Source organism: Podarcis pityusensis (assembly GCF_964106645.2).
Source record: "Podarcis pityusensis genome assembly, chromosome: 6".
Taxonomy (NCBI): domain Eukaryota; kingdom Metazoa; phylum Chordata; class Lepidosauria; order Squamata; family Lacertidae; genus Podarcis; species Podarcis pityusensis.
Window position 1 is genome coordinate 85,372,967 of NC_138030.1, and position 13,428 is coordinate 85,386,394.

Genomic DNA, 13,428 nt, shown 5'->3' on the forward strand with positions numbered 1-13,428 from the left:
GCAGCGACTGGGGATTGCTCCCTCTCCACCAGTTTATGTACCTCACCCTAACGGGCTGCGCACATACAGGCGGAGACTATGCCTGAGTAGAAGCTTCCTCTGCTCACCCCTCTTCAGTCCCCTCCTGGTTCTGGAAGACAGTGTGGGGACAGTGTGGGGAAGCACCTAACCCTTCACTTGCCTGACCTGCTGCCTCCTCCTCTTCTTCCACCCCATCCCATGCTCCACCCTCCAGCTCTGATGCTTCCCCTGCCTCCGACTCCTGCCTCCTGGCCAATACAGTTCCCCACAGATCACGGGCCCCCTGTCCCAAGTCAGATGCCAGCCCCCTTCCCCCTGCTGCATTCTCATCAACGTTCTGGCACACCAGGGGAAGTCCACAAGCAAAGCAAGAATTCTCTCCCCAACTTGTGATTCCCAGCAACCAGTAATTAACACTGCCAACCTTTTATTTTCCCAGCTAAGTGATTCTTGGAGGTCAGAATTTCATCCATATTTGACCGAATGGTTCCTTCAAGGCCTGCGGCGACTTCTTTGCATTCGTCCTTCAGGGAGCGTAAGCCTTCGGAAACCTGATTTTGAACCAAATGGTAGGTTTCTTCTAGTATCTAGGACAAGGGAAAGCACAAAAGGAGCTTGATAATCAATGGCAACGCAGGCCAGCTAGCTACTCTGCAAATTAACCACACAGTTGTAAGTGTGTTCTCTGGATCAAAAAGATCGCTTTCACTGAAGTATTTTGTATATAGCTGGAAAGCTGAGCGAGCTTGCTTTAATATCCTTTGATTGCCGGTGGCTACTGCAAGCCACTGGAACTTTTGAAAAGCACCCCAGCTTCCTGGAGTGGAGCTGAAACAAACAGTTTTAAATATATTTCCTGCAAGAGAAAAAAGTCTTAGCATCATAATATAAGAAGCAGCTCTGGGTATGCTTGTAGCTTTGAAGGACTGATTTCAATACTAGCATTGTCTCACACTAAATGACTGTTTGCTTCCCTCTGCTCAGCCTATAGACTTTATTACAAAAGGCACTGTAAGTCTCTGAACTATTCAACCTGTAAAACGCTGCCCAGAAACTTCCTACTGCTCAGGAAATAGGGAAAACAATACTTACACCAAACCACGCCCGCTTTCGATCATGTCGCTTCCCTTTCATTTTAGGAAGCACCATAGTCTGAAGGCTTGGTAAAAGTTCCTCCATTACAAGGTTGCTGAGAATCTACAAGGGAGCAAAATGAAACAATTATATTTTCAGCCTCAAAAGTATGTACCGTATTTTTCGCTCCGTAAGACACACTTTTTTCCTCCTAAAAAGGAAGGGGAAATGTCTGTGCGTCTTATGGAGCGAACGTGTGTGACTGGCTGATTAGATTATCTGTCTGGAAAGAAGCTGCAGAACTATGAGTTGAACCCCATAAAAACAGGAATTTTTCCCTTTGCAAAGTAAGCTCAACAATTTTGAGCTGATCCTAAAAAAGGGGCTTTTCCCCTTTGCAAAAGAAGCTGCACAACTGTGAGCTGATCCCCCCCAAAAACAGGGCTTTCCCCCCTTTCCTCCTCTAAAAACTAGGTTCGTCTTATGGTCAGGTGCGTCTTATGGAGCGAAAAATACGGTGCCTGAACACTGTGAATGAAGCTACCTTGGCAGAAACTCAGAGGCTAAGGAGCTGGATTATGTGGGAGACTGCTGTCAAGCATAACTATGCATAACTTCTAGTAAGTGCATGAAGAGGTTAAGGACCACAGAGCTGCATTGCTAGATAGATTCAATGAGATCACACACCCTCTCCAGAGGAAGCGAAGCTTTCCCTCCCATGCATCATGTAACAAAGGATGAGTGTAAGCTTGCTCCCAAGCTTAAAGAACATGTTTGGAACTATATTCTATACTTTCTGCCCAAGAGTATTATGCCTGTGCTTCTCCTTGCAGTTGCATGGAACAACACATGTATCAGACCTATGAATCTGTAAGTAAAGCATTTTTAACTTACTTAGCAGTATGTGGTCTGTTCCTTGCGAGACAGGTAGAAAGAGCGGAGTATTGTAAATGGGATAATAAAGTTCTGACAACCTATATTCCTAACACTACACTGTTGTTCAGAGTCAGATGGGCGGCCCCAAAATAAAAAATATTATTATTATTATTTTGCCAAATCATTTTTATTGATTTTCCAAATTTTAACGAATCAACCACAAATTAAAACTAATACAATTTTTCCAAAAATGGTTCCCCTCACTCCGTTGTCAATGTGTCCATAATTTCCTCTAGTTGCTGCCCAGTTTTCCCAATTTTTTCTAATTCACATTTCATTTCCGATAATTATCCTTACATTACAAGTTTTTTGTTACTTTTATCCATCAGCTATCCATTTGCCAATTCCTGCATGTACATTACGATGATGATTATGGTTTTAATACTCTGTTTTTAATACACTTCACACAAAAAGAGCAGGCAATAGCGAACCGCATGACTCATTACTAAGGAGATAATAATGTAATCTATCTAAGCTCTGTTAAAATAGGGCTCAAGGGAGATATGGGCTGTGAGTAATTCCCACAGCTTGCCAAATCAGCTAATGAGATGCTATAAGCTTGCCAGGTGAATGCGGAGCTGTGCAAGTTTCAAATAATACTTTAATCCCCTTGGGTACATCAAAATGTCCAGATGTTATCACGTTTGAGGTGAGTGAAAGCACCTTGTAGAATCATTTAACCTGAATCATAGTCATATGGATATGAGGCTGAAGCATGGCTTTAAACTCTATGAGAAGCTAAACTTTTAATAAATACGACTATACTCACGCCTCGGTCCAGTATACCTGAAGGAGCGTCTCCACTCCCATCGTTCTGCCCGGACACTGAGGTCCAGTGCCGAGGGCCTTCTGCTGGTTCCCTCACTGTGAGAAGCCAAGTTACAGGGAACCAGGCAGAGGGCCTTCTCGGTAGTGGCACCCGCCCTGTGGAACGCCCTCCCACCAGATGTCAAAGAGAAAAACTACCAGACTTTTAGAAGAAATCTGAAGGCAGCCCTGTTTAGGGAAGCTTTTAATGTTTAATAGATTATTGTATTTTAATATTCTGTTGGAAACCGCCCAGAGTGGCTGGGGAAACCCAGCCAGATGGGTGGGGTATAAATTATTATTATTATTATTATTATTATTATTATTATTATTGCATATGGTTTTTTTTAATCAGAGTTGAACACACATCTGAGTATCACCTAACCTCCAACTTGCAGCCTAGTCTTATTCTGGTATTCCATTTTCCTGTTATGGAAATGGAAGTGTCCTAGCAGCAGAAAGGATGTGAGGGGAGAGAGTCTTTGTGCTGACCACCTCCATCGCAAGGATCCTTCAGAAGGGAACTGCTGCCAGGAGCGTTATGTATAGGTGGATTTTGATGCATTGAATAGAATGGAAGTCTATGAGTCATGGCGAAGGGGAGAGCACGTGCACAAACTCAACAGGGCATTGTTTGTTTTATTGCTATTTTGTTAATGCTGCATTATAGCAGGGATGCCCAACAGGTCGATCGCGATCGACTGGTCGATCCCCTGGTGCTTCTGGTCGATCGCGGGCTCTTTTTCCTTTGTGGTGGCATAAGAGCATCCGGCCCTGGCCCCTCGCCCCGTCCTCCATTCGCGCATGATCGCTAGAACGGAAGACGGAGTTATCCCTCAGCAGCAGTTTGTTTCCTTAGCGATCTTCTCGTGAGCAACTTTTCCCCTCTCCCACTTTGACCTGAACCCCCTCAAAAAGGGGCAGTTTTTTATTCTGTGAGTAGAATGCAGTAGATTGGGAGTTGGACATCCCTGTTTTATAGATATGAATGCTGTCGTACTTTGTGAATCCTATAATATTGATTTTTGGTGTAACTGTGATATTTATCCTGTTTTTTAGTTGTTTTGTTAATAGTGTTACATAGATGTTAATTGTTTTATTTGGGATTTGGGATTGTTTTACACGTGATTTATTAAGTATTCTATACGATTTATGCTGCATTCGTGATGTTCCATTACGTTATTTTTATCTTTTGTTTGTAAGCCACTTTGGGATTTATTTGAATAAAAACTGACATAGAAATCAATCAATCAATCAATCAATCAATCATTTCTAGTTAAAACCTGCCCTGCCCCCTCCAGGTAATCATCCCTATATTCTAATACTGGTATCATAAAGGATACAGGTATCATAAAGGATAACAATCAGTGCTGTTCAAGTATTTAAAGTCATTAGCATACAATCTTATCTCTGTAAGCCTTTGGGTAATGCAGGTCAGCCTAATTGTCCCTGTATTTCACGTAAAGCAGGGGCTGAGGTTGAAGTGGGCATCACCCACAGGGCACCCGAGGCTTTTAAGTGTGTACTTAAAGGTTTCAAAATCTTTTTGCTTTTGCCTTTCTCACGAACCCATAAATAAGCATCTGTGAACAAAACTAAAAATAAGGTAAAGGTAAAGGGACCCCTGACCATTAGGTCCAGTCGTGGCCAACTCTGGGGTTGTGGTGCTCATCTCGCTTTACTGGCCGAGGGAACCGGCGTACAGCTTCCGGGTCATGTGGCCAGCATGACTAAGCCGCTTCTGGCAAAACAGAGCAGCGCACGGAAACGCCGTTTACCTTCCCGCTGGAGCGGTACCTATTTATCTACTTGCACTTTGACGGGCTTTCGAACTGCTCCCGAGCAACGGGAGCTCACCACGTCACGGGGATTCGAACCACCGACCTTTTGATCGGCGAGTCCTAGGCAGTGGCGTAGCGTGGGCGGTGCAGGGAGGGCCGGCCGCACCGGGCGCAACATCTGGGGGGTGCGCTCGCACTCGCAGCTCTCTGCCCCTACCTGGCTCGGGTAGGGTTAGGGGGCGCAAATTACTTGCCTTGCCCCGGGTGCTGACAACCCACGCTACGCCACTGGTCCTAGGCTCTGTGGTTTAACCCACAGCGCCACCCGCGTCCCTTAAACTAAAAATACCCCCCCTCAAATACACCTAAAGTCATTTTTAAAACTCTATAACCATGTTGACCACTTGTCATTCTATGCAACAACTCAGATCCATTCTTGGAGGTAAAACTATTCCTGTAGCAGGTATCATTTGCTAGAAAAGCTGAAGAAGAAAAAAATCAAGGGGGAGAAAAAATGTCAACACCTCCCATGAAATCAGGCTTCTTGAACCTGTTGCCCTCCAGAACTACAGGGCTACAATGAGCCCCGACCAACACAAACTGTTGTAATGAAACATATCAGGAAGACACCAGATTGGGAAAAGGTTGCCTGAAATTATTTGTGACTAATAATAATAGTACAGTGGTACTTCAGGTTAAGTACTTAATTCATTCTGGAGGTCCGTACTTAACCTGAAAGTGTTCTTAACCTGAAGCACCACTTTAGCTAATGGGGCCTCCTGCTGCTGCCGCGCCGCCGGAACACAATTTCTGTTCTCATCCTGAAGCAAAGTTCTTAACCTGAAGCACTATTTCTGGGTTAGCAAAGTCTGTAACCTGAAGCGTATGTAACCCGAGGTACCACTGTAGATCTAAATGGATTTACTGACTTATGTTCAACACTCTGCATTTACAGGACACAAACTTTGCAATGGAATTCTACTCCATATTGATCCAGAGCAGAACTCCAACGTATAGTTAGCAGAGTAAAAACTTAAACATGCTGAAGGATTCCCCAAAAAATAGACCAGAAGCTATTAATATTTCATCCAGCAGAGCTTTACTGCTGGTGAAGGCAAATGGGCATCGTGGTCACAAATCCAATACATTCAGGACTGGCACTGGCCATAAGAAATCCAGTTGCAGCAGACTTAAACTTATAACTTTTAAGAAGACTAAAACTTAATACTACATACAGAAGGAAGAGAGATAGAAAGAAAACGTGAAACCAAGCTCCTTCTGGCCTTATTATTATAGTCAGAATGACCTTGAAGGAATAACCCAAACATCATGAACCTTCTGCTTGTTTCTTTCACACAGAGAAGATTCTTGAATTAAATAGAATAGGAAAGATCTCTACACATCAGATCAATACTTTCTGTACTAAGAAATGCAAACTGACATACTTTGTCTTTTATTATTTGTTGTCCTGGGGTGGAAAGGCATGCCATGTTGGTGCTGACCTTTAAAGCCCTAAACGGCCTCGGTCCTGTATACCTGAAGGAGCGTCTCCACCCCCATCATTCTGCCCGGACACTGAGATCCAGTGCCGAGGGCCTTCTGGCAGTTCCCTCACTGCAAGAAGTGAGGCTACAGAGGGCCTTCTCGGTAGTGGCGCCCTCCCTGTGGAATGCCCTCCCATCAGATGTCAAAGAGATAAACAACTACCTGACATTCAGAAGACATCTTAAGGTTCAGGGAAGTTTTTAATATGTAACGCTGTATTGTTTTTAACACTTGATTGGGGGCCGCCCAGACCAGAGTGGCTGGGGAATCTCAGCCAGATGGGCGGGGTATAAATAATAAATTATTATTATTATTATTATTATTATTATTATTATTATTATTATTTGGAGGGGAAAGCAATATTTGGTGCATGGCTCAACAGCCATGGCATTTGACCCAATTTGGGTTGTTGTTGTTTTCTCCTTGATCCAAACTTTCTGTACAGTTCTTCCTTTATTGTTACCACAAGTATCCTGGGTAGTACCTGAATTTCGTTGCCAGTTATCATTCCCGATGACCCGTAGTGGCCTTTCTCCTGACGGAAAAACTGGACAGCTTCCAAAAAGGCTTGAGCTTCAAATGAGGCCTGCTTGAAATAATCTGAAAAAAACAAAGAATAGGAATTGTTGATTTGGATTAGCAAGTGCTAATATTTTGGGGCAATCCTCCCCCAAAAAAGCTCAACAACTTGCCATCTCCCCCCATTTTCTGAATTTTCAGTCCCCCAAAATAGGGGGCATCTTATACATGGGGGCATGTTATACATGGAAAAGTGCTGTACTTTCCCCCAATATCTTCTATAAGACAAAGTCAATCATAGAATGAAGAACAATAATAATTAATGTAACCATCATCCCTAGAATGTTTCTAAAAAAATTTTGATGAATACTTTACCTAAACATATTCAAGATTCTGTAGATTTCTGGAAAACTCAATCTACAGATAATCAGTAACACATTAAACCATATAGTTCACAAAGATTTCTAAGCCAGCAGTTAGAAATGGCTACCATTTTGTACAACACTTTAATAAATGTGTAGAGAAACTGGAATTTTGAGCGCAGAGGCAAAGGTACATTTGCAGATTTCAGATGCTGACGATTTTCATTAGGAAAAAGAGAGTTGTATTTGTACTCCTACTTCACATCTTGGGAGCATCGATGCATTGTGATCATCAGAAACCTCAGTAAAAATTGACTCTTAAATTCACTCACAGGGCTGAGTTTCTTATTAATCTTCTTCATGAAGAAATACGCAGGGGAGTCCTGTTCTGTCAGCAACAGTCCTCTTTCCTGATATTTAATGCAAGTGGCAATAACTCGATTTTGCCCCCTCCCATTTGGAACGCTCATTATTAGGTATCTTATTGTCCCATCATAGAGAAATCTTGCAATAACAAAGGACAGTCCCACCTGCTTCTCCAGTTGGTCCAACGACAATGTAAAAGTTTGTGTTCCGGGTTATAAGTTTATTTCTGTTCTTGTGTTTGTTATGTATTTTGTGTTCTCATTTTGTATATTTATGTTGTGAACTGCTGTATGATCTTCAGACGGAGGAAAATACACACATTTTAATAATAATAATTTTATTTTTAATTAAGTTAAATTAAATAAAAGACAGAGAAGGAAAGCAGCTTAAGGCAACTTCACACTTGGAGAACTATACCTTCAGCTCAACCACCAAGCAAACCCCGTTTTTAAGTGATACAATATTGTGCTAGCACAGCAATCGCTAGGTGCAGCCACAAGAAGTGTGAGGTTGTTAAAGCATCCACTTTTCTGCAGGCAAGAGCATTTGTAAAAACCATTTTTGCCACCAGAGGGACCAGCTGCTTGGAAGTTCCCAGCCAGTGCAAGGTTTTGGGCAGAGGAAGACACAAAAGCTGTAATTATTGCCCTGGTGGTGGGGACTCTGAGTCATGTGTTTTCATATTTAAGAGCTGTGCTCATCCCTATCCAGGGCAAGGACAACGAGACCAACAAGAAGGCTGGCATTTGGATGTAAACAAAGATGTCTCCACCCCAGCTAGCGATGATAGAGCTTCTCTCATGTCCACGAGCTTTCAGATGTAATGATAGAATTAGTCCTTACCTCTCTCGACAGTTTCTATTGTCTGATTGTGGGAGGGAAGGGGGTATCTTGTAAAAGTTGCAAGGGAGTCAGTGGCAGCTGGCTCCTTCGAAAAATGAGGGGGCTACATGTCCCCCCTCCACTCTGCTAAACCTTTTTTTGCATCACACATGACTGTGGTTTCACTGAACACCCCTCCCATCAATCAAAATGGAGCTTCCATGTTCGGAGGCACTATACCAGATGCTAGAGCCAAGCAACAGGGGGAGACTGCCGCCCTCAGTCCCACCTTATAGGCTCCCCAGACACGTTTGGCTGGCCACCGTCAGAAAGGCTGGACTAGATGGGGGCAGGTAACCTGCCCAATTACAGAAACTGAGAAGAAAGCACACCAAGAACTCAGGCCAATGTAAGTTTCAATAGTGGGAGGGGTCCCTGCTCACAAATCAATAGTCAATAGTAACAAAAACTAATCCATTCAAAAGTATGCATTCTGACAATGATTACAAACTCAGCATGGAAGTCACGTGTATCTACCCACACGTAGAAAATAACAGGATATATTTATCCGAAAGTCTTCAAACTTACACAACTGTTATGTACTGAGTTGAACAGGATCCAAAATGCAGCAGTCTGATTGGTCCTAGAACAATAGGATCCAAAATGCAGCAGTCTGATTGGTTCTAGAACAATTGGATTCAGAATGCAGAAGTCTGATTGGTCTTAGAACAATGCAGCAGTATGATTGGTCTGCAGGGCCACCCAATCCAGCTCCAGATGGAAGTGAATCCACAACCTGATTGGCCTCCAGGAGAATTCTGGAATTAGCCAATCACGTGCAGCCCATTGTGTAAATAATGTATATAAAGCAGATACTTTGGGGAAACTTTCATTCCTCCTCACCACTATGAGCTGAATAAACAGCATGAAATCCACTCTCGACTCTTGAGTATATTTCAACAACCCTTTAAAAATTGGCTGATGAAGGTGAATACATCGAAACAGGGCCCTGTCCTGGTTTCTAATCTATAATTGACTTCTCACTTCTGCTCTAACATCAACTTACCTCTACTCATAAACTCTTATCCCTAATTCTATAACGAATTATTGTGTTATACATATCTTTATGAGTTTGAGTTTGTAATCTCTGTTAAGAGTTTGTAACCTCTATTTGAGTTTGTAATCCTTGTCAGAATACATACTTTTGAATGGGTTAGTTTTTGTTACTATTGACTATTGATTTGTGAGTAGGGACCACTCCCACTATTGAAACTTACATTGGCCTGAGTTCTTGGTGTGCTTTTTTCTTGGTATACCGTATTTTTCGCTCTATAAGACGCACCAGACCACAAGACGCACCTAGTTTTTGGAGGAGGAAAACAAGAAAAAAAATATTCTGACTCTCAGAAGCCAGAACAGCAAGAGGGATCGCTGCGCAGTGAAAGCAGCAATCCCTCTTGCTGTTCTGGCTTCTGGGATAGCTGCGCAGCTTGCATTCGCTCCATAAGACGCACACACATTTCCCCTTACTTTTTAGGAGGGAAAAAGTGAGTCTTATAGAGCAAAAAATACGGTATTTAATAACAAGAACTCCAATTACAGAAACTGAGCACAAGGCAGAGGTGAGATCCGAACCCCAAACACCCAATTAAACCTCAAAGATAACATTTGCTGGGTCAATATCCATTCTGCTAAAGGCACACCAGTGAGAATCAGAGGCAAAAGACTTGCTTTAAGACCAGGAATTGACTATTAGTGTCAGTTTGCATTTCTTAGTACAGAAAGCATTGATCTGACGTGTAGAGAGATCTTTCCTATTCTAATTAATTCAAGAGGGTTCTACAAGATTCTCTGTGTGAAAGAAGCCTGCAGAAAGTTTGTGATGTTTGGGTGATTCCTTCAGAGAAGCTTAAACTGGTTCTCTTATCTCTTTTTGTCATGCTGACTATAAAAGTAAAGCCAGAAGGAGCCCTGGGTTTCGCTCTCTTTCTGTCTCTCATTTGGTGTGGTGTTCTGTATATAGCATTAGGTTTTAGTCTTATTATAAGTTATTGAAGTTTAAGTCTGCTGCAACTGGATTTCTTATGGACAGGGCCAATCCAAAATGTGACCATGATGCTCATTTGCCTTCAAGTAGCAGTAAAGCTCTGTTGGATGAAATACAGTTGCCTCTGTTCTATTACAGTCGTACCTCAGGTTACATACGCTTCAGGTTACAGACTCCGCTAAGCCAGAAATAGTGCTTCAGGTTAAGAACTTTGCTTCAGGATGAGAACAGAAATCGTGCTCCGGCGGCGCGGTGGCAGCAGGAGGCCCCATTAGCTAAAGTGGTACCTCAGGTTAAGAACAGTTTCAGGTTAAGAATGGACCTCCAAAACAAATTAAGTTCTTAACCCGAGGTACCACTGTATTGGGGGGGGGGGTGGAATCCCGCAACGTGTTTTAAGTTTTTCCTCTGCTAACTATACGTTGGAATCTGTTCTGGATCAGTACTGAGTCAAATTTCTTGACAATTAGATGGAGACGGTGAATGGATCTTTAAAAAAAACACAACAGCCATCAATTTTACTCTTCTGCAATTATGGCATGACCATTTTATTTTTAATGATGTTTTGGTGCTCATAATTATGTACTAATTTCTTTGAGCCCCAACTGGGGCTCAGCAGTTCATGCTTCTCCATGGTGTGCACAAATATGGTCCCAAAATCTCATGCGCAAGTTAGATGTAGCAGGTGAATCGGGTCTGGTAACTCTAGGTGTGTGTGTGTGTGCGTGTCTTCTGCTAAAACCACTCCTTTTTTTGCCAAGCTTTTGGTGTGAGTTTTGGGTTGTTTGTTTTAACACCTGCTGCTATGAATTGTGTTTTGTTTTTGTTTTTAGCTTACTTTGATTTTTAGCTCTTGCTCTGTTATACCGCTGTTTCTGCTGTATTGTACTGTAGTTTTACTTTCTGATTGTGAGCTGCCTTGGGGACTTTGTGGGATAGGAAGGTTTTCTTTAAAATATAAACAAGCAAATAAATAATATTCATTTAAGCTGGAATCACAGGATCTCAGCTCAACAAGAGAGCAGATCCTTCTAAAATGGATTAACTTCCATAGTGCATATCATTTCCTTAAGTAGCTGAATAGTTCAATTCACTATGCTTCTTTGACAGCAAAACAGGTTTGACCGCAGTTTGGAGCTATTAGTCATTTTTCAGGGCAGATGCTAGGAACATGGGGTCATCAATTTACCCAAAGGCTATTTTCCTTCTTAAAGGCCACGAAGGAAACTGATGGAAGTGTTTGGCCTGAAATATTATGGGACACATAGAAACACTGTACAAAATGTCTAGGGCAAGAACAATTTACACATCAGTCGCATTCACGTGATGATGTCTCTCAGAGTAATCAGAATGAATAAAGACATTCAAAACACCCATTACTACACTACTAAAGACTTTTCAAATACTGGAAAAAAGCAGTCAAAGCAACACTGCATGCGATAAATATTTGGCAATACAGCATTATTTGACATAATCCTGACCAACTTGAGCATGCATTCTATCACCACTGAACTTAAATATAGATCTGTCCAAACTGGCTTTTTCTAACTCTTCAGCAGATGGTGGCGGGGGGGTGGGGGTGGGATCCATGTTTATAAAGAAGAGTGATTCCTAAGAGAAGCCCTACAAAATAATTATGTAATCTTTGGACGTTTCATTACTGAGATCCGAAAACAAGACTTATACCAAAATTTATGGGGTAGATTTGCCTGCTCTGTAGCAGAGCACAATTACATCTTGATTCATTCCACAGGGCTGAGGCACAATGACTCACTTTTTGGAAGCAAAGTTATTAGTTTGATATGTTAGCTAGCAAAGAAGGGAAAAGAAACGAATTTATTTTGTGAGATGTGGAAGCTGAGCACAGCTAAACTAAAAGCACTATTCTTAGCGGAATGGTAAATGCTATTTTTCCAGGCTAAACACGACGGTAATGCGCTAATAAAAATATTTTTCATTAAGATCCTATTTTCTTCATATGTTCTGTTAATTTACATCTGGCCTGTTTTGGTTCAGCAGAGAGAGAGAGAGAGAGAGAGAATGAGAATTAATGTGTGCATGGAGGTTGGGATAGTACACCACCAATTTAAAATACTGAGCTACTGAGAGAATATTAAGAAAGTCTGAGAAATTAAGATCCCAATAATATGGGCTACTACTGGGAATTGGTCTTGACATATCAAACAGTATGAAGTGACCCCATAATCAGTGTTAGAAACTGGGATTTGAAAGCTAGGAGCTAAATTGCTCCTTAAACCTAGGTTATGGGTGCCGCAACTGAGGGCCTAGGCGCACTTTTTTTATAAGAACACAAAGCTGAAAATGAGTATTCGCACCTAGTATTGCACCTAGAGCTCAGGAACTGCTCGCATTTATGAAATTCCCAGTCACAAAATGCACCTAGAACAATAGGACTTTCGAACGCTGCCCACAATTGCATATTATAGAATTACACTTGATTTTTATTTCATTTTTTGTCCTGACACTCATAGCTGAATGTGTGCACTGCCTCCACTGAAAAACATGACAAATGAGGCGATATCAAAGTTCTCTCTGCCGTTTTTTTTTGATTCCTCAAGTCTTCACCTCTGTGGTGATGACTCATCTGTGATGCCTCATTTGCAGATAAGTATCCATTTGATGGGTGAACTGTCTCTCACTTAGTCACTATGCAGCATTTTCAAACACGTAAGGCCCGGGGGCCAGATCCAGCCCAATCGCCTTCTAAATCCGGCCCGCAGGCGGTCTGGGAATCAGCATGTTTTTATATGAGTAGAATGTGTCCTTTTATTTAAAATGCATCTCTGGGTTATTTGTGGGGCCTGCCTGGTGTTTTTACATGAGTAGAATGTGTGCTTTTTATTTAGAATGCATCTCTGGATTATTTGTGGGGCATAGGAATTCATTCATTTTTTTCCCCTTCAAAATATAGTCCGGCCCCCCACAAGGTCTGAGGGACAGTGGACTGGCCCCCTGCTGAAAATGTTTGCTATCCCTATCTTGTTGTTTTATTGCAATTTTTTGGCAATTTAATGTAATTTCATTATATTCTCTTTTAAATCATGGAATCAATACAGCTTGGCATGTTTTAAGTAAAAAGCAGCATGTAAATCTTTTATTAAAGAAACGGAAGCGCAAAAAATATATT

At 41.9% G+C, this 13,428-nt stretch overlaps 1 protein-coding gene across 1 annotated transcript in view; it reads right to left on the bottom strand.

Moving 5' to 3' along the window:
* The window catches only part of NIBAN1 (niban apoptosis regulator 1), a 98,703-nt gene that overhangs the window by 18,033 nt on the left and 67,242 nt on the right, over positions 1-13,428 (bottom strand). Inside the window, exons 6-8 of the mRNA XM_081012097.1 lie at positions 6,649-6,764; positions 1,114-1,218; positions 446-608 (exon numbers count right to left, since the gene is read on the bottom strand). Coding sequence (XP_080868223.1) covers positions 446-608; positions 1,114-1,218; positions 6,649-6,764 — 384 coding nt within the window. The remainder of the gene's footprint in view (positions 1-445; positions 609-1,113; positions 1,219-6,648; positions 6,765-13,428) is intronic.